The following is a 20,907-nucleotide window of genomic DNA, read 5'->3' on the forward strand; positions in this document are numbered from 1 at the left end:
AAATACCCCTGGCCGTGTCAAAGACCGCCCCCAGATGCCGGAGTCATTGTGTGGGAACCAGCTGGCTCTTTTGCTGATTCACCACAAAACCGTGTAGCGCAAGGAGTTCCAGCGTCCTCTGGACATCCTTCTTGGCCCTCGGTAGCGAGCGTGAGCAGATAAGGAGATCATCCAGATACGGATGAATACAGACCCCCTTTGGCTGAGGTAAGCGATCAGGGCCACCATGATCTTCGTGAATACTCTGGGTGCTGATGATAGGCCAAAGGGCATTGCCCTGTATTGGTATTCCTGACTGTTGAAAGCGAATATGAGGAAGCGTCGGTGGTCTGGGTGGATCAAAATATGGAGGTAAGCTTCGGACAGGTCCACTGACACCAGGAACTCTCAGTCTCTTACCACTTCTTTTATCGTCTTGAGGGACTCCATCCTGAATGTGCGTTTCCTGATGTAATGGTTCAGGGGTCTTAGGTTTAGTACTGCTCTCCATGATCCGTCTTTTTTGGGGACCAAGAATAACAGCGAGTATACGCCACACCCAGACTCGGTCGTTGGCACACGTTCTATTGCTCTTATCTAGAGGAGATGGTGTATGGCCTGTGTCATCTGATGTCTCTTTTTTGGATTCCTGGGTACAGGTGTGGGGCGAAAACTGTCGGGGGGTGGGGATGAGAACTCCAGGGAGAGGCCCTGGGAGACCGTCCGGAGCACCCATTGGTTGGAGGTGGCTGTGGCCCAGGTTTCCTGGAATAGTTGAAGCCTGCCTCCGACCGGTGCAGCGTCATTGTCTGCACTGTTGGAAATTGGGGGGTCGGAACTGTTTGTTGAAGTGTTGGCATGCCCCTCCCCTTTGTTGCTGCTGCCAGTTCGGACAGCTGGCAGGCCGTTGGCTGTACTGGTGATAGTCTCGAAAGGAGCCGGTTGCTGAGTAGCTGGACTGTCTGAATGAGGGGCGAAAACTACGTGACTGACCCCCAGCTCTGAATGGTCTCTAGGTTTCCATCCTAGAGGAGAGCATCGCCTTCTTCTTGTCCTTGGTGTCCACGAGCACAGGTTCCAGCAAGTCTCCAAATGGCCTAGTCCCCTTGAAGGGCGTAGAGGCCAAGTTCAGCTTGGACTTGGAATCCACCTTCCAGTGCTTCAACCATAGGCAGCACCTGACTGCCACCGCCGAAACCATTGCCCTTGAAGCTTGCTGGTTGCAGCCCAGGCTGGAATTGGCCATGAACGCTGCCGCCTTGGCCATCTTGTTGATGCCTTGGCATAGTTTGGTATTATCGCGTGGAACTAGTTGGACCAATTCCTTGGCCCAGAGGACTGATGCCCTAGCGAAGATGGAATTAGCCACCGCTGCTCTATGTTGGCTGAAGCCTCGTGAGCCTTCTTTAGGAGGAACTCACACTTCTTGTCCTCTGGTGCCTTTAGTTGTTCATCCCCCTCTTTGCTCAGTATAGTTCCCGATACCAGTTGTGTGATCAGGGCATCTACCACAGGGGGCGCTAACAAGGATGTCACCTCTTGTGGAACCATGTACAGTTTGTTATAAAATTGTGCCATAGACCTGTGAGGGAAGGGTGTGTTCCATTCGCCCATGAGTGTGGATAGGAACAGCTGGTGAAAGGGGGACTACGGGTGCAGTATTGGCATTAGAGGGAAAGACCTCCTGGTCCAGCCCCTGACTAGTGTCTGGGGAGTCCAGCAGGGATACCGCATTAATAGTGCACCGTGCTTTTGTCAGCAGGACCTCAAAATCTGCATGAATGAACAAGCGGGTGGAACTCATTGCCTGTTGGGACAGCTCTTCCTCGTCAGATATCTCTCCTTCCTTGGACCAAGAGAAGGAGTGATCAGGAGCATCTGGCTTTTCGAAGGGCAGCGGGGCCTCAACAGGGGCTGGCTTCCCCCCGGACAGTGGGGCATCAACTGGGGTTGGCTCCCTCCCCCCCCCCGGATCCCTGCGCTGAAGATGGAGGAGCAATAGGGGGGACCTTTTGGGGTGGTCTTTTGGCGGGGACACCCTCTGTGTCTGATAATGAAGTTGTGGGGGAGTGATAGCGACTCCTTTTTCTAGAGATAGGTGCACGGGGGACGAAAAGGCCTCGCTCTCCCTCTGGAATGGGGCCCCTGACAATGATCGAATCTGGGGACAATGAGTAGTCTCTACCATGTCCCAGTAGTTGAGACCCCACTTCTGAACTTATTGAGGGTAGCTGGGCTCTTGTTTCCATTCCCAGGGTAGGGAACAGAGTCTTTAACTCCCTGGCTATAAACCCCCTCAGCCACATGGCCCCCTCCTCCAAGATGGCTGGCTCCGCTCCCCCCACCTGATCGGGGACTTACTCACAAGTAGTGGTGAGTTGGATCCCCAAGCGTCCGCTGGTCGGGCTGTGGCTGTGGCTGTGTCCGGGGCTCCAGTGCCCTCATTCCCCACAGGCGCGGTCAGCTCTGCCATTGCAGGCAAGAGCATCGTGCCCGCTGCCGCATCTGCCACCTTTCCCGCTTGTTCTCCTCCCTGGTGGGCTAGTAGCCCGGGAGAGGGGATCCTGCGAGGCTGTCGCTGCTGGCAGACCGCCTGCAAAAGCAGGCGTTCACTCAGCCGCGTAACCAGCGGCTTTGTAGACTTCCGGCGGCGGCTGGCAGCCTTTGGCTGCTCCGCCGCCCGCCTCTCTTTCTTTTTTGTTTTCTTGCCTTTCTTGCGCGGTGCGGCATCAGCCCCCGTAGAAAGTGTGGCATTAGGGGCTACGTTTTGCTGCCCTGCTGCAGGATTCGCCCCCGTAGTAAGGGTGACGCTTGCGGTCGTTGACTCCCCCTCCGACAATGAGGCCATGATGGCATTGGCAGCATGGGCGCGCTCCATTGGAGGAGCTGAGCAAGGAGAAAGTGGAGGCGGGAGAAAATGAAAACAGCAGCCCTAAGGAGCTGAGTGAGGCGCGCAGTAGTTGCTGCAAGGGGTGAGTGAAAGGACTGTAGGTAAGGAGGAGGAAGAAAAAGAAATTAAGTAGGAGCACTCTCTCCAGCTGCCGATCCTGAGGCGACAGGAAAAGGAACTGGGGATTAGTGAGCAGCCTAGCCCGCCAGGAAATGTTTGCTGTGATAACTTCTTGTCGAGACTGATGGCATGGAGGAAATACCTAACTGAAGGATGGGCTCCGATTACGGGGGGGGAAACTGAACCCCTAAAATGGAAACATGCAATTAGGTAGCACTGCCTCCTATCCTATGATCTATTTATTAACATTTCAATCACACATGGATTCTGAGTAGGAAGATAAATGTCAACACTGTTCCACTAAATGCACTGGTATGTAAGCACATTTAAGCTGTTCTAGTAACAACTATCCATGCATTTCTGAGAGCTCACATGTTGAAGAATACCAAGTGGTAAACAGCCCCTGGCATTCTTGCCTTCCCCTTACAGATATTAAGCCTTTGAAACTCATGCCATCAGTTACAGGAAAGCCAATATCCCAAGATTTTCACAGCAACCATATTTAAACATATCTGCAATTCAGCCATGGTGCAAAAGAGTGGCTGCATTCTGTCTCTCACCAGAACTGCTCTTGCAATTTCTTAGATTTCTGTAAAATTTAACTGCTGCTTATTCATATTCAGTCAGTGTTCTTCCCTTTTTCTTTCTTTCTTTTTTTTTTTGAGCGCGAGCTTCAGCAAATACCTTCAGCGTGTAAGCCATTTTCCATCACATTGACTTCCGCATATCTTGAAAGATGCGCAAATGGCACTGGGAAAGACTGTGTTGCCTTCTAAAAGGGCAAAACACAGCGGTGTGCAGTGGGAATGGTCGCGTCTGGGCGGCGGAAGTACTGTGTGGAGAATTCCGCATTAGGCAAAGCTTCACACAGACCGCACAACAGATCTAATAATTAGTCAGGGAGCTACACTTAAGATCCACGTGAGCTGCCACTGGCTCCAGGCCTTGCAATGAAGAACTGTGTCTTAAGCCATCAGTTGGTTTCCTTTCCCTCACCTTAGGTCCCACTCTCTCACACAAGGAAAAGAGTACATAGTTCCAAAAGTCGAGCATATGCCCACCAGCATCCTAAATGCAATGCCTGCTTGTCTTCCACAAGAGAGAGAGATACTTGCCATTAGCATCAGATGTACTTGAAAATGCGGTCACCACCTTAATTCAGACAGACATTCTGCAACATCACTGTAGAGACAGCACCTACACTGCCTCACCCAGCATCAGATACGTAACAGATTAAAGAGATCCACACTGCAACCTTTCGACTGCTGCACCAAGCAATTTAATTAGGTCTGCACCAATGCAATCCTTTTGAGATCTAGGAAGCAAGTCACTATGTACTCTGAAAATTACCTTGCATGGACACTGCCAAAGCTTTAAGATATTACACTAACTTCACACACAGAACACTGGAAGCATTTTACTGTGTGAAAGCTTATCTCTCCCTGCCACTGGCCAAATGGAGGGAACACCAGTTTAAGGGCCAATGTATAAACTTGTTAACTTTTATTTTGCCAACTTTTAAAATAGAGAAACCACCACCACATAATCAATAACAGGTGTGCTTTCTTGCAAGCAAGCGGCTACTACTATGTGTGAAACCACCATCACTCAAAAGGAACCGATAAGTGCTTTGCACTGGTCTCTTAATAGAAAAAAGGAAAGGATGGATAAACAACATATTAGTAAAGAAATAGCTTATATTGTTGAGAACTAAAATCATCTGGTAGATTGTCCACGTGTTATTATAGGAATCAACATTCCAAGAACTTTTTTGTGATCCAGTTTCTTCATTTACATTACATTTCAGTTATGCCACTGAAGTTGTGTGTGTGGTGTGTGTGGATTTTTCATTTCCAATGGCATGCTATGAGTATCCTGCCAGTCATATAAAGTATATCAGTCATCAAGTGCCTGCAGTCACAAGTTTTCTCTGCCTTATGAATCTGGTTGAATAGAGGTGGTTTCGAGGTAAAGAATTAAGTGAAAATTAGTCACAATGAACTTCAGAGATTATTTCCAGCCAAATTGTTTGTATCACTTTATTCTCAACCACATGTGCAAGCACACTCTTGATTGCTGGAAACTATGAGCAAATATAAGATTTATTCTGTTTTGATGTGCTTAAGTCTATTAAGTCAGATACTAAGTGGGGGAAATAATACATGAATTGAGGGTTCGGTTCCAAATTTCTGTCCATCCACCTTCAGTAAAAGTTGAGCCTATCACCCAGTGTTATACCCATTGATCATACTTTCCAGAGGAATGGAGTATACCCAATTCCAGAGGATAACAGCATGAAACCTTAAACGGTGCAAGTGCTCTGGAGATTTACTGGAAGAGCTCCATTTCTTTTGGTATGAAGTTACAGATCTAGAAGTATTGAGAAAAAGGGCATTTGATCTAATTGCATTTCAGTCTGTGCTTTCAGATAACATTTTATACGACCTATCCAATATGTGCACCTGTCATAGTTACTATGGTTCCAAACTTCAAAATAACCTTTTTCTGAAACTGGGTTGAATAGATTGTTAAGTGTGAACCATTCCAGTTGAGAGGCTTCAAGGAGCTACTATTCTCCTCTACTGATCACATGTTTGTAGAGTGGCAGCGATGTGCAGATGAACATTACAAATTTCCAGTCTTCTGTTTTTGTCTAGCCAAATAAGCACACAAAGAGAGGGATGCTTGAAACTCACACTGATGAGTGACATGTCTGTTTATATTTGGTTATTAGTTTGCACTTGGCCAGGCATGCAGGCAAAACAAACACAGGCTAATAGTGAAGCAGCAATTACATTTTGCAGATGTCCGAGAAGTTGCAAGAGCAGTCACGGAAAAGTACCAAACTTGGGACACTTTCCTACACACACAAATGTGCAGTCCTTTACAATGGGCTGGAGATATGGGCCCAGATCACCAACTGCCTCTAATGTGGCTCAAGACTTATTACTATTTTGGAAATCAACTTATTTACCTTTGCCAGACTTCTGACAGCTCAGTTCAAAAGGACACAATCTCTTTCCCAGTACACAGTTAACCTGCAATGGGGGGTAGGGGGACCACAATATAAAGCTTGAAAACCACATGCCCTAAATGGGGTTTTTGAAAGGAAGGGAGTAACTCCTGGAGGAGCAGTCCCTGGTAGTCACTAAGATTCCTCAGAAATGTATTCATTATCAAGTGTGTGACAGATCAGAGGCTTGCACAGGGGTACTATGAACATAGGAAGCTGTCATATACTGAGTCAGACCATTGGTCTATCAAGCTCCGTATTGTCTTCACAGACTGGCAGTGGCTTCTCCCAGGTTACAGGGTTGAGAGAGACTCCTGCCTATCTTGGAGAAGCCAGCAGGGGAACTTGAAACCTTCTGCTCTTCCCAGAGCAGTCTCATCCCCTAAGGGGAATATCTTACAGTGCTCACACTTCTAGTCTCCCATTCACATGCAACCAGGGTGAACCCTGCTTAGCTAAGGGGGCAAATCATGCTTGCTACCACAAGACCAAGTCTCATCTCCAGTGACAGAAATGAAGTCTTGCAAAGGTAGATCTTATATGGGTCACAGGAAAAAGCAAGACACTGTGAGAGTGTCTGTAGAGAGGGGGTGGTGGAAAGAGAGGAGGATGGTCATCTTCAACATCATACAAACATTAATTTATACTTCAGTAGTGGAGGTAGCAGCAGCTGGAACACCAGGAAGACTAAGGCAACACTTTAAAACATCTCCATCCCCCTGGGCCTCCCTTTCACCACTGCTGAGAAGGGCAGAGCTAATTCCATCTGCCTGGGTGAGAGAACCCTTTGGAGATACAGTGAGAACTAGCCAGTTTTACGATTTCCTGTTCTCAGTTCTTCAGTTTGTGCATACTGGCTTATAACAGCTGTGATATATTATGAACCAGTCTTGGCTGAATATAAAGAAAACAGTAGCTACATGATAGAAACTCTATGGCAAAAAGAATGCTTAAGGGCTGCTTAGTACAAAAAGCTTGCAAATGACACAGCAGTTAACCCAGTTCCTTAAGGCCAACTTCAGTGGTCCTTGTTCCTGCAGTAAATATCATTGATATAAGCATGAACAGAATTAGGAAATTGTATTTTTAAGAAGGGTGCTCATGATGCCAAATTCTGCACAAGATATAAGCTTTTACACGCTATTTGTTCACCAACCAAGTACAGACTATACAATCCAAGTAATGAAAGCCCAACTAACAGAATTGTTTTGATTCCATTAGTGTTAGCGGCCTGCCCAAGTCTGAAACAGACATCCAATCCTAGAGAGTTTAGTATACATGAAAGAATAGCTGCTCTTTAGTTTAATGACCCTATGTTAAGGCAGCAGATTAGGTTTTATAGCAAGACCAATTATATACATGAGACAAATATTTTAATTTTAAGCCACTTTGTGAGGCCTGAAAGGCAAGATATAAACTATTATATCTTGCGGGCCTGAAAGGCAATATATAAACTATTTTAATAAGTAAAATATATTATATTTTACAAACACTCGTCTTAGGCCTGCTTCCATCTTCTCAACTTCTCCCCCACACATCACAAAGCCAAAAAAGGACTGCCCTACAGAGGGACTCACTAGTACTACTTCCAGTAAGTTGCACCGATAGAAAAGCCATTTCCATTTCACACAACTTACATTGTTGCTCCATGTCTCTCATCTCTTCAGGGGGGATTTTCAGCTTATCAATGTGTTCACGCAAGACACTTGCCCATTTTTGTAAAGATTCTACAACAGTCCACGGTCTAGACATATCCGCCACAAAGATTACAAGCGTCTCTTGCAACAATTCTGCTGAAACAGCAAATTTCAAGAGGCCTTTATGGTACAAGTCCCCGTCAAGAATCCAGACATTACAGCGGGTCTGATCTGAAAAGAGAAAGACGCCTCAACATTAACAGGTCCCTTTACAGAAGTACATCACATGCTTTTCAAAATTAAATTGCTGTTTAGTGAACAAAAACAAACATGAAGGTAAGTATGCCATAAGTTATTACAGACTTAGAGTAAACTATCATCAACATGCCAAGAAGTTTCTTTGGACTGGGTAGAGTCTATCATCATCATCATCATCTCGTGTAAACAGTAGATATTCTTCATTACAAGAACAATCTACATTCTAAGACTCCCCCACTAACACCTTTGAATCTACAATCAATGTAATTACCAGGCTGGAAGTGGAGTGGAGTGGAGAGGAGGAATCTCTGAAAAAGAAAGCGAATGTCCCTATTCAGTCCAACAGAGCATTTTCCCATTGGCTATTGTTGGCATGTCTTTTGTGTTTTCCTTTTAGATTGCGAGTCTGTTTGGGTCAAGGAAAAGTTCCCTCATTCTTTTTGCTGTGTACAACACTTTGAGAACTTCTTGTTGAGAAGTGGTATATAAGTAAGACACACTCAAAACGGATAGAAAGAGAACCGAGGTGGGGTGACAAAAATCCTACGTACATTTACTTGAGAGCAAGTTGCATTGAACACAGTGGAACTTACTTCCAAGTAAGCATGCATAACAGGCAAGACAACATTAGCAACACCAATTATATATCTAAGAATGAGCCAGGCTCCAAATTTAAGCAAGAGGAATACAGATAACAACTATACTACCATCTCTGTCTTCGTCATGGATGTTTAGGTACAGGTATTCCAGGCCTCTTCCTTTCTTGCCATGCTCTGCTCCTTGTATTTTAGTCATTAGTGTTGTTTTGCCTGAGCCATCATCACCTGCCAATAGGTTTTCAGAGCAGAAAAGAAACGTCAAGAAGCTCACTCTTTACAGGCAGTAGAAGTACTCAAGTTGAGAATTTAAGTGAACCTTTATGGGAGGAGAAGCATCTGGTTTTTCCATCATTTATAGGGCGGCAAAATAAAAGTGTCTCTCTCACACACAGTTTCTAACATGAGAAAAGAATACTGAACTGTACAGTCAATGACTTATTCTTACATTTTACTCCATAAAAAGTCACATTTGCATTTCTAAGTATTTTGCATAGATCTCAGACTAACAACATGTGCCATGCGCCTTATGTCAGCATGTGTTTTTAAGTTACTTTGTCAACACAAAAGAGAAGATCAACTGAAGACTGGTAGTGTCATATTAAGTGCATCCAAACAGGAATTCCTCCAAATGGACAAGCTCTTTTCTCTGTGTGTGTGTGTGTGTGTGTGTGTGTGTGTGTGTGTGTGTGTGTGAGAGAGAGAGAGAGAACGAACATGAATGAATGAAGGAACACAGAGAGATCTCAGTGTCTTGGCAAGACTTGCACCCTTCCATTAACATCACTGATACTTACCAAAGACAAGGATATTTTTGCCTGAAGGTAACTTTGACCGGGACCTGGTGGAAACTTCACTCAGTATTGAGAGCCTGCATTAAACACATGTTCTTATTAACATGACTGAGACATAACACAAATCAGTTGACACAAAACAACACAGCACCTCTCTGACTTTAAGAACCAATGTTTTGTTTTGTTTTAAAAAAATAGTTTTCTATTTTGGAATGTTTTCTGTTCAGGAGCTTGTGCAGTTTAATTTCATTTTTAAAAATGCTAATGAATTTTTACTTCTCAGATTGTTTAGTACTTTTTATTGTTCCATTATTTAGCTGTCAAAACCAAGAAAACATACAAAACATATTAGCTTTCTTTAAAGCAATGTATTTTTAAATTTCAATTATAGCAAGTCTTTTAAAAATCTGGTTTATAATGACATCTAAATTTAAATACAAGCATGTTTAAAATCAAACTGAAATCACTGCATCAACCAAACTTAGTTAAAACCTGGTTTTTTAATGTAACCAGAGGAAATATATCTGACTTGAGATCAAGCTTTATAACCATGACCCATAAAGGCATGCATGTACTTAGTGTGTACATCCTTTTAGATCCAGGAACTTGCAAATTATCACAGGTACTAGGACCCAGAAGACACTATCCTGTATCTCACCAGGATCATACACAGACTCCACCTGGGTGATCTATTTTACACCCTGTACTCAGCTCTATAATGTACTCAGTTCTTCGGTTCTGAACATATATGACTCTACTAACCAAACAAAAAGATATTTACTTTTGATCTCAGAGAGAAACACCCTACCCAAAAACTACCAGCCCATTCTGGAAAACATCAAGGACAGTCTCCAAGCAAGTGATCTTGCTTGGTGTCCCTGCAGGTGTACAGACAAATAAAAATACTGTAAATTCATTCCGTAATCCAGCCCCTACCACCATCTCTTAGCAGCTATAATTCTGTAGTGCCAAAGACATGTGGGTTGCATGACCAAAATTTTTGGTTTATGTTCCTAGGTGGTATTAAAGTTCTCTCTAGTTGCCAACCTATGTTTTAATTGTTAGGGCAATCAATTAGCAATCACACTTACTCAGAAGATTACAACACAGGACGCTTTATTTAAAAGCAGTACAGCCAGCTCTTGGCTTCCTATTTTTATGAGCAGTACCATGGCTGGACTCCTACTGGGGTCTATAAAAACAAAGTTCAGATGCTTCAATTGGGTGCATTTTAAAAGACAGTTCTTGCTTACACAGCACTGCAATGACATTCAATAGCAAAGACGTTTTTGGAAATGTGATCCCTCATGAAACTCTGCTACTGTGAGGAGAGATGATGTTTTCACTGCTGGTTGTCTATTAGGCGGATTGTTCTGCATTGCTTTGCTCAAACTGTGCAAGTATATTTTTAAGTATACAGTCCTCCTCTTCAGCCATTGTCATCAGGCTGCAACAGAGGGTGAGGCAAGCAGCAAGGCCCCTCCATCTGCCCCCCTCCCCTCTGACAACTCCCCTGCTTAACTTTTTATTTTAAAAAAATAAATAAATTGTGAGCCCTTCTGGGACAGAATTCTTCTTTCTAAAGAATGCTGTTAAGCTGCTCTGAGCCTTTCAGGAAGAGCAGGATATAAACAAGCCCATCAGTTGGCTGCTCTATCAAGACAGACATCTTGCCTAATAGTTAAAGTAAATTAGAAAGTGAAAGAAACACACAATAAATCACACTGTCATGTTAAAGCGCTGTGATAACTTTGGAGAAAATTTGTAACATTAAAAACTTCAAGAAAAGCAAGAATTTCCAACTCCATAGGATAAAGGAAATTATTTGACTTGCTACCCCAACTGCAACCCTAAATGCAATCTGCATAGGGAGGAAACACAGCCTAGGGAGCAAAAGGTTGCTGGTTCTAATCCCTGCTATGTTTCCCAGAATATGGGAAACACCTATATCAGGCAGAATATGGGAGAACACCTATATGTTCTCCCAGAATACCTATATGTTTTCACAGAATATGGGAAACACCTATATCAGGCAGCAGCGATATAGGAAGATGCTGAAAGGTATCATCTCATACTGTGCAGGAGATGGCAACAGTAAGCCCCTCCTGCATTCTACGAAAGAAAACCACATGGCTCTGTGGGCGCCAAGAGTCAAAATCGACTTGACAGCACACTTTACCTTTACCCCAACTGTGGATTGCCACAGCAATGTCCCTGCAAATCATTTTCCATTAGAACACAACATATAAATACTCATGGGTAACAGATATTCAAATGCCTCACCCCATTTAAAGCTTACTATCAAAGTGCACCATAAGCTTTACTTTGCACTTACATAAATTCAACTGAGAATTAGATGCCTTTGCTGAAATTCTGGGCCTCCTAAATTGCAGAAATGGAGCTGGGAAAGCTATTTTTAGACCATGTGGCCAACTACTAAAACAAAGCATCTGCTGATGTGGCCTATGAAAGCATATGTTAAAAAGAAGTGTGAATTTTTAAAGGTGTGTAAATCTCTGCTGCTTTTGTTGCCACAGACTAGTGTGTCCACACCTCTGAAAGCATCTCAGATTATATTAGCCACTGAAAAATAGAGCAATCATCAGTTTAAGAGCTCCATGACTCACAACAATGATTTAGATTCCACATATAACACCAAACACTACTGGTATTTGCTTTTATCAGCTAGTTATACTAGCACTGCACAACTTTGGCCCTTATGCAGATGGTGAACTACAACTCCCATAACACCTGACTATTGGCCATTGCGGCTAGGGATGATGGGAGTTGTAGTCTCAAAACAGCTGGAGGACCAAAGTTGTTCAGTCCCAAGATAGACCATCCGTCAGAATAAATCACTTTACGAATCAAAAGGCAGGTCAATAGTAGACACCTAATGTAGCAAACTATAAATATGCCAAGAGAGCACGGCAGGCCAGAAAAGGCAGTTACTGGAAGAGTATCTACAGGTCATACAAATCTTGCTGTGAAACCGGTGCTCTAAACGAACATCACGTGAATTCCTGAGCTGCCAACCGAAGTGATGGACAATTACTGTATTGCTACACAGCAGAGATAAGGTTTCCACTGCAATCATGCCGACAATACTGGCTTTCCTCTAGCCACCTATACAGCAGCGATCCCTGTAAGAGGGATTCCCAGATGTGGTTGACTACAACTCCCATCACCCCCAGCCAAAGGCCACTTCAGCTGGGGATGCTGGGAGTTGTAGTCAACAACATCCGAGAAACCCCGCTACAGGGGACCCTGCTCTCCAGCAACCAAGCGCCCTGTCATTCTTCTCATCCGTTTTCAACACCCGTGGCTGCTGCTGGGTCATGCCAACTGAGCGCTGCCGGCACCACATTTTGCAAAGGCTGCCAGCCTTGTGCAGGCGGGCGGGCGGGTTCCCCTTTGGAGAAGGTCTTGCTGCAGCATGTTTCAACGGGGAGGGGAGGAAAAAGCAAATAAATAACTAAGGGGAGAGAGAGAGAGATGCGCCTTCTGGGGTGGGGCGGTTCCCCGGAGTGCGGCTTGGGGGGGCCTCGTTGCTTCTCATGCAACATGGATGCAGTTATCTTTGGCAAAGAGAAAGCGAGACAGAAAGGAAACGGGGCGGAGGGAGGACCACCATCCCTGCCGCCGCCGGCTTTTCCCACGCCCCAGCGCCGAGGGCAGCCCCCCCGCCCACTCCCAACCCCGAGAAAGCCAAGCCTGACTCCCTGCCACGGGGTTGTGGGGAGGGGGCGTCCAAGTCTCCCTCCCCAACGCCAGCCCCTGACAATGGCGACCCCCAGCCCCGCAGGCTTCTCCCCTGCCCCGGCCCGCCAGGAAGGCGCAACCTCCACGCCAGCGCAGGAGCCGCCACCGCTACCCAGCCCGGCTGCCCACCAGAGGCTCTGGCCTTCCTCCTCCTCGCTGGGGAACTCGGCAGCCGCGGGCCCGTCCGGCCCCAGGAGCTTCTTCTCCGCCAGCACGGGCGCCATCTTGCCAACGGCAGCCACCACAAAGAGTGACCTCATCCGCCCAGGCCCCGCCGGCAGGACCCCGCCTCTCTCCACAGCTCTGCCAAGGCCCCCGCTCGCCCTGGGCGCTGCCGGGTGACTGACTCCCGCTTGGGACCCAGCCCCAGCCCCCTGTGGCTCGTCCATACCCTCGTTCCCGCAAGAACTGCTTTCCACGAGGGCAGAGTGGCGGATTAAAGGCGGCATTCCGATAGGACAAGAGGACGGGCGATTGGTTGCAGTCAGGCATTGCTTAGGACAGCTAAGATAGCGGCACTTTAGCCTGGGCGATGAGTTCAAGATTTTCGAGGCTGCCGCCCTGTGTTTTTGCAGAACAGGGACCCCTAGTGCCGAGAGCGAACACTGCATGTTCTATTGGTTACGCCCATGCCTCACGATCGGCAGGAACTGCTGGGAACGTAGTAGATCGTAAGATCGGCATCAGCACCACAGCATTCATACCGTATAACTGCAGTGGAAAGCAGCGCTATTATAACCAAGTGCTTACACAAGAAGAGATACAATGAGAAAGCCAACATTCAAGAGTAGCATCATTTTAGAATGCTTTGTTTGCATCATATTCTGTGGGACTGTGTGTGTATCTTGTGATGCGCTGACCCGCAGGATTGTTGCTGTTATCACTATGCTTATCTTTTAAGCTTGTCAATTTATTTATTTAGTCAGAACCATAGCAAAGATATCTGACTCAGAAATCAGGTAGTTAAAAAGATGGCATTAAAAATTCAGGAGACACTAAAAAATGGAAAAGATGACCCAGATGATTCAGAATTTTTAAGCTTGTGGTATCTAGGCCCTTTGTGTTTTCTAGCTATTTAAATACCCTTCTTTCATCCCCCCCACCATATACTCGTGTGTTTGTTATCTAGCTAGCCTGCCAGCCATCCCTGCTGAGGATTATGCTTTATGCATCCTCTAATGCAGTGGACTGAAATCTATGAAAGCTTATGCTACAATACATTTGCTGGTTTGTAAGGTGACACAAGATTCTTTGTCATCAACCCAAGATACATATCTCTATACAAGAAACATTCACAATGCGATTCTTACATAGGACCAGTTTGGATGATATATCCCTAGCACACATAGTTAGGAAGGGGATGCGACAGGACCTCTGGGAGGACGTCCCAATAAGTGTGCTCTTCGTGCGTCCCCTTCCTAATCATGTGTGCTGGGGGCTGTATTATCCAAACCAGCCCGTAAAGGGCAGCCAAACAGTGGTTCAGCTGATGCATACCATTCTTTGATAGTTCAGCTATGGTTCTTAAGCCAACAAAGGTGTCCATTCATCCCTATCAAAGGTCCAGGCCGTTCTGGCCTTCTGCAGACACTTGGGCTGCAGGCATCACTGTGCAGAAGACTGCTGAAGAGATGTGAACAGTGTGGAGAGCAAAGAACAAGCTCAGCCAAAAAGACAGAAACACAAGCCATGTGCTATGAAAACAGCCCTGGAAATTGTCCATTTCATCCACCTGAAAGTAAGTTCAGAAATTTAATTGAACAGCTAGATCTGCAAGGCAAACCTATTAATGTCTCTTTCTACTGTGTTGTGAGATGGTTATCAACTAGCAATATCTTAAATAGATTTGTGGAATTGTTGAAGTCTATCAGTGCTTTTTTTAAAAAAAAAATTAAGGAAAAGTCATAATTTAACATTGTTTTGATATTTATAGCCCACCTTTCCATCATGAAACATAATGGCCAACATAATAAAATTGCAAGGACCATATTCAGCTTCCAAAACAAACACTTCAGCAGCAACATGGTAACAAAAGACTTCAACCACTTTGCCCAACTCTGTTATTGAGATGGGGGGGAAGTGGTTGAGTCACCATGTCCCTTGAAATGAAAGCAGAAGATGACAAACTTGGGGAATATGTAAGTCAATTGTAATTGTAAAGTAATGTAAATGCATGTAATCAAGGACCACTTGATTATTTTTTAGCTAGGTTCCAAGAATGGCAGCAGTTGGGATCCTGTTTTGCCTTTCTTGTAAATCCACTTATGACGGATGTGATCAATGATGGCTATCCAATTCCCAAAATATAATATATAAAAATATTTAATGCATCCATAATGCTTGTATGCATCTTGTGACTCTCAAACCTTTGAAGGTTGTTGTATGTGGCATGGAGGCTCTGAAACTTTGGCCACTCCCTCCTATATGCTTTAAAGGTTTACCCATTTGTTGCACTGGGGTGCAACATGGGGGTGACAGTATAGCATTAATGGTTGTATTATTGTAATGGCTTCTGTGCTATACACAATAAATGTTTTACAAATAATAATTTTAGGTCATTTTTAATAACAGATAAAATAAATAAAGATGATGATGATGATAATGTGTTTTTTAGCCTACTTTCCTTATGATATCACCCGGCATTGTGCATGTGTGACCTTATGTCCACCCCCCCCAATCAAATTTGCAATGCCTAGACCATCATGAACCACATTGGGTACAACTGTAGAGACATCTCAATGGTGTAGTCTGTGATGATGTCAGCCACCCCGATTCAAGATGGAAGACGTGTAAATGTGGACCATCTAACCAATTTGAACCAAATTTGGTACAGTTGTAGTGAGTGACATATAGTGAAACCTCAGTGGTGTAATGATGTCATCCACCCCGATTCAAGATGGTGGATGCATGAACATTTGAGGTGCAAGAGGGCGAACTTGTGAGCTGTCTAGCTGATTTGAACCAAATCTGCTTCTGCTATAGGGACACCTCAGTGGCATAGTTGTGATGATGTCATCCATCCCAATTCAAGATGGAGGATGTGTGAATGTTTAAGGCTGAAGTGGACTAACTTGTGAGGATGGTAATTATCAATTAAGATTATAGTGAAAGGAAAGTAGGAAGATTAGTTCTTGCCAGAACAACTTGTATTGTATGAGGAGAGGGTGGAACAAGATACCCTAATAAAGAGTGGGAAAGTATTAAACACACAGCATATTTAAAATATATTGAATTGTGACATTTAATAATATGCTTTTGTAATAGTACAATTTGCTAATTGACTTGTGTAATCACATTTTATCTTTAAGTCTATATCCAAAGCAAGTTAAACATTAAAGCAAATGCTCTCATTCATATTCTTGTAAAGCAATATTGGTGCTATACACACGCGCGCGCGCACACACACACACACACACTTACTTTTCAATGCATTGTAAAGATGCCAATCAAAATTAAATTTTGCTGAAGATTGAAAGAGGCTATTAAAAAATTCCCAGATAAAGAAAAGAAAGCCTTCTCCACGGAATGAGTATCAACATCATACATCCGTAAGAACATACACTGTATTATGTTCTTTTTATCATAAACCAATTTCTTGGACAGAATACAAAGTAATTCAAAAGATGTCATATATCTTTGTTCTTTTCATTCTTCTGTAAAAGAGATGGGAGGTGGGGGAAAGGCAATGTTAAGACAACTTTCAGTGCACTAGAGCATACAAATATGATACCAAGCTGTGATTCATGGTGCTTCTACAGCTGGATCCTATGCATATCAAAGTCTTATGACGTCCAGTGGTGCTGACTCCTAAGAATATGTTTCTGCCTAGAATGCATAACTTGTGACTTTTGTTGGTGTGGTATATCAAATTGAAAAAAAATCATGGTAACATTCACTATACATTCTAACCAACAGTGTATACTTTTATTCAAGTTATAATTGTGAGAAATGCAAAAACCGTTTGCATCGTGTGCTATATAAAAGGATACCCTAACAATAAGTGTGTATATTATTTACGCCATACACTAAAGCAAAGCCAAAACTTAAGTTTAATTCTGCAGCAGTAGTTGAACACAATCCACTGTTTACAAACAGAAAAGTGAGGGTGATGTGTCAAAGGATGAAAATAAGTTCACCAGCAAAGCAGTAATAACCAATTTCTATAATCAGGTGTCTGATCCCCTAGAATGTTGTTCCTCAGTCCCCAGGTTAAATGGCATGAGTGCAGACTGCTATAATACTGCATTGTACTATACTGGCTAGTACTAGGACCTTAGCAGTAGAGCTTAAGGAAAAGGTTCCTTCTCCTTCTGCTCCAACTCAAAGTTCTTAAGGCCTTTAACTTACATTTTTCTATGTTGTGCATATGTGATCTCGATCTCTGTCTGTCTAGCTTGGAAAGTGTTGATGCCATCAAGCCATGCTGGGGAGTGGCATAGACCCATCTACATGGCCCAGTATGGGTGAGTTTGCAAGAACGCTAACAGGTCAGTAAGCCAAGAATTGGTAGTTCCCAGTGAGCCCATGCTCCTGGAGGGCATATCGTGCAAATCCACTAAACACACGTTTCCAACCCATCTGCCCAAGATTCTACCGATGTTCTCTGCCCAACTTCAAGTGCCAGGCAAGTCGGTAGACAGGTGGATAGTTTGGGAACCGGCAATTAGCAGATTTGCATGACACATCAGCCAGGAGAACAGGCTCGCCAGGAACCACCAACTCCCAGCTTAATGTCTTGGTGGCAATTATGCAAACCAATTAATGGGTCCTTTTCTCTATTTAAAATTAAGCTTTTTAGTCTATATGAACAATATTAAACTTCCCTCCATCTCATCTCCTCCTACCTCACCCCAGCCCAAATGTAAAAATATTACACAGGCTAATACAAAATAAAGCTGAAATTGTAATACCTGTAACTTGCTGTATTTCTTTGCGAGATCAATGTTTGTCCGTCCCTTCTGAAATGGGTATGCCCATAAAATTGAATTCCAATGATGTCCCATTTTATTGACACCTTCCAAAAGATAACTTATTTCTTCAGATGTAAAATCTTTCCTGATTCTTCGTTTGCTTCTTTTAGAAGCTATTTCAGAGATATCTGACAAATGACTTTCTGTATTCTGCAATGTTAAAACATGCACATGTTTGGGGATGGCCATAGCTTGGTGGTTCAGGGACAAACCAAATAAATACAGAAACAATACAGATGCCTGTATTATTTTTTTCCTGTTGTGGGATTAATAGCAGCTTCAATAGAGTCATTTAAGTGAGAAAAATGATTTGGAAAGGAAATATCCTCTCCCCTAGTGCCCCTGCTCTGACTGAAATTGGATTCTGCTGTTACCAGCTTCACTTATTCTGCCCAGCTCCCAGGAGCCTCCATTTGTAGTTGCATCTACAGGCTTGGAGATTGCACTTTGGATATGCTCAGGAGCTACACCGGAACATGAGCTCTCAGCTTACAGTACACATGGGGAACAGGTCACTTAGTTGGCAGTGGGCTAGTTGCCCCTAGATTTGGCTGAAAACAAAGCAAATTGGAACAGGGGTCAAGATGCACACTCCCACCCTATGCGGGGGTCCCAGCTAAATAGACCCAAGAGTTAACTATAGCGAGTTAACTGGCATCCAAGGCCACTCTAAACTTAAGAGTGAACCACCTCACTCCTTTCACAGGAGATAACATACTAATGAGTTGATTATGCCAAGCAGAAAAAAAAAGTAGATACTAGTTTTTGTTTTTGTTTTATTTTATTTTATTTTTAATGGTCTCCCTATCACAAAGAAGATGAGTCAGTGATGTGGACTTAGAGGTGTACCCTTTGAAATTACTGATAGGATTACTGGAGAGCCCTTCCCAGCACGGATACTCTTGTGCACACCTGGATACTCTGATTTTCATCACAAACAGCTTTGCATACAGAAGGCAAACCCCCCCCCCCCCGCAATTGTCACACCCAGGAAGAACAATCAGTAACAATGAATTCCATGTAGGAGGTCCATCCTAGCACTTCTAATCAAGCAAAGTAGGACAGTAGGAATGTGCCCCCAAGGCACATTTTGGGATATAAGTATCTCCAGTTCCAGGACTCCATTGGGCAATCTTTGTGCTCCTTTGGTCTTGCCACCTGGAAGGGCCGGAGCAAGGTTGTAGTGGGCCCAGAGACAAGATTTCTGGTAGCTCCAAGTCTTAACACTCACATCAATTTCGGAGGATGAATACAACTGAAGGAAGCCTGGGCAGGTGCGTGGCTGGGGGGCCCTCCAAGGCAGTGGGCCCCCAGACAACTGTCTCCCCTTGCCCTATTATAGTTACACCCCTGCCACCTGGGACTCCAACAAGTGATCTTCGTGTCCCCTTGTATGCTATACTTGGGACTCCATTGAGCACTCCTGGTGCTCTCTCGCAACAAACTAAGTGCTTGAAATCATTAGAAGCTTGGGCAATCAGCTTCTCACCCGCCACCATGCCAGGGGGTACCCAGCTCTTCGCACCACTATCTGGATTGGTCCTTGTGCCAATCCATCCAGCTTGCCTCACATGCGTAGGAAGCTGGACCCACGGAGAAACGCTTCTTGTGGACATCTCTCCCTCCACTAATCTTTGCAGCCCTTTTGCTTCCAATCACGCTGTCTTGGAGGACAGGATTCTGCAGCCCTCCCCAGAGTCCTGAGGCCCCATCGTCCAGATCAAGTGAAGATGAACACTTGCACCGCTCTTGGGCCCCCCTCTATCTCTTTCTTAAATCCAAGCTAACTCCATCTCTGTCTCGAGCTTCTTTCTCTTGCCCACCTGGGAACTTGCACAATTAGACTTAAAGCTAAAACACCTCAATGCAGTTGGTTTACTTAGAAATATATTTTTATTGAGACTTAAGCTAAAACGCCAGCAGTTTTAGTAAAAGATTTATCTAGAAATGTATTTTTATTTGCTTTAGTCACACAATTCTCTTTTCTGTAGCACCCCCTTCCACCAATACATTATTATTTTTATTTTTAAAACTATAACCTTGTCTAAATCCAGTCATTTCTTGAGTCCAAAAGTTTGTACAAATTAAAACCGGTGGAGCTGACCCCTTTAAGAGCTAATCCCCCCACAAAGCACAAACACTGGGGTGCTGACCAAACACCCCAGGGCCAGTTCCATTAACACTGCCCCTAGCCCACTGTAAAAAGCCAGGGGGCAATTTTCAGCATGAAAATAGTGCAGGAGGAAAGTGATGGAATCAGCATTTTATACAAAGAACACTGATCCAGGCATCATAATCAAAATTTAGGACATACCTCATCTTCATCAAATGAATAGGTAAGCTTTTTATTTAGATTCTTGTCCTTAAAGTAGTTCTTCTGATTTGATTGTTCCTTTGTGTCCTGATTTGCCTGAAGATCTGCTGTTTGGAACGATACATCCTGTGATTACTGATAAGTGCTGAAGATTGAGGGCAGAAATATGTATTATAACAGAAACACTAGGTTGGGAATACTGGCTAATGCAGGGCCAGGTGGCATTTCTAGGGAAGAAGTTGTGGACAAGCTAAGATGCCTAACCCTTCCTTGACTTGTCGGTTCTCTCCTGCAAACACACCTGGACATTTTAAAGAACTAGAACTATTTCCCCTCTATCTATGCTTCAAGACCAGAAGAAGCTCAGTTGCAGAGAAAAATTACTGGGGAGAGGATATTTGCAGGTGAGAATCAGCAGGCCTGAAAATAATTAAGCTAATCCTACATTGCAAATGCCTTTTGCTTGAAGGAACTGGCAGACCTGTTTGACAGTGTAACGTGCAGGTTTGCAGGCTCTTATTGGTGCTTCTACACTATTCCTGCCCTGCACCCCCACAAAATAAAGTCCTCATTT

At 44.1% G+C, this 20,907-nt stretch overlaps 2 protein-coding genes across 12 annotated transcripts in view; both read right to left on the reverse strand.

Moving 5' to 3' along the window:
- The window catches only part of DYNC1LI2 (dynein cytoplasmic 1 light intermediate chain 2), a 32,691-nt gene extending 19,267 nt beyond the window's left edge, over window positions 1-13,424 (reverse strand). The window contains exons 1-4 of the mRNA XM_053271037.1: window positions 13,179-13,424; window positions 9,291-9,364; window positions 8,605-8,721; window positions 7,640-7,870 (exon numbers count right to left, since the gene is read on the reverse strand). Coding sequence (XP_053127012.1) covers window positions 7,640-7,870; window positions 8,605-8,721; window positions 9,291-9,364; window positions 13,179-13,309 — 553 coding nt within the window. The 5' untranslated portion in view covers window positions 13,310-13,424. The remainder of the gene's footprint in view (window positions 1-7,639; window positions 7,871-8,604; window positions 8,722-9,290; window positions 9,365-13,178) is intronic.
- A 2,841-nt stretch (window positions 13,425-16,265) lies between these two features.
- The window catches only part of TERB1 (telomere repeat binding bouquet formation protein 1), a 31,491-nt gene continuing 26,849 nt past the window's right edge, over window positions 16,266-20,907 (reverse strand). For 10 of the 11 annotated variants that reach the window (XM_053270880.1, XM_053270887.1, XM_053270879.1 and 7 more), the window contains 3 exons: window positions 20,334-20,440; window positions 17,960-18,169; window positions 16,266-16,702 (listed from right to left, as the gene is read on the reverse strand). In XM_053270880.1, the coding sequence (XP_053126855.1) occupies window positions 16,676-16,702; window positions 17,960-18,169; window positions 20,334-20,440 (344 nt within the window). In that variant the 3' untranslated portion in view covers window positions 16,266-16,675. The remainder of the gene's footprint in view (window positions 16,703-17,959; window positions 18,170-20,333; window positions 20,441-20,907) is intronic. The other variant, XM_053270884.1, reaches the window with a different exon arrangement.

Source organism: Hemicordylus capensis, chromosome 9, assembly GCF_027244095.1.
Source record: "Hemicordylus capensis ecotype Gifberg chromosome 9, rHemCap1.1.pri, whole genome shotgun sequence".
Lineage (NCBI taxonomy): Eukaryota > Metazoa > Chordata > Lepidosauria > Squamata > Cordylidae > Hemicordylus > Hemicordylus capensis.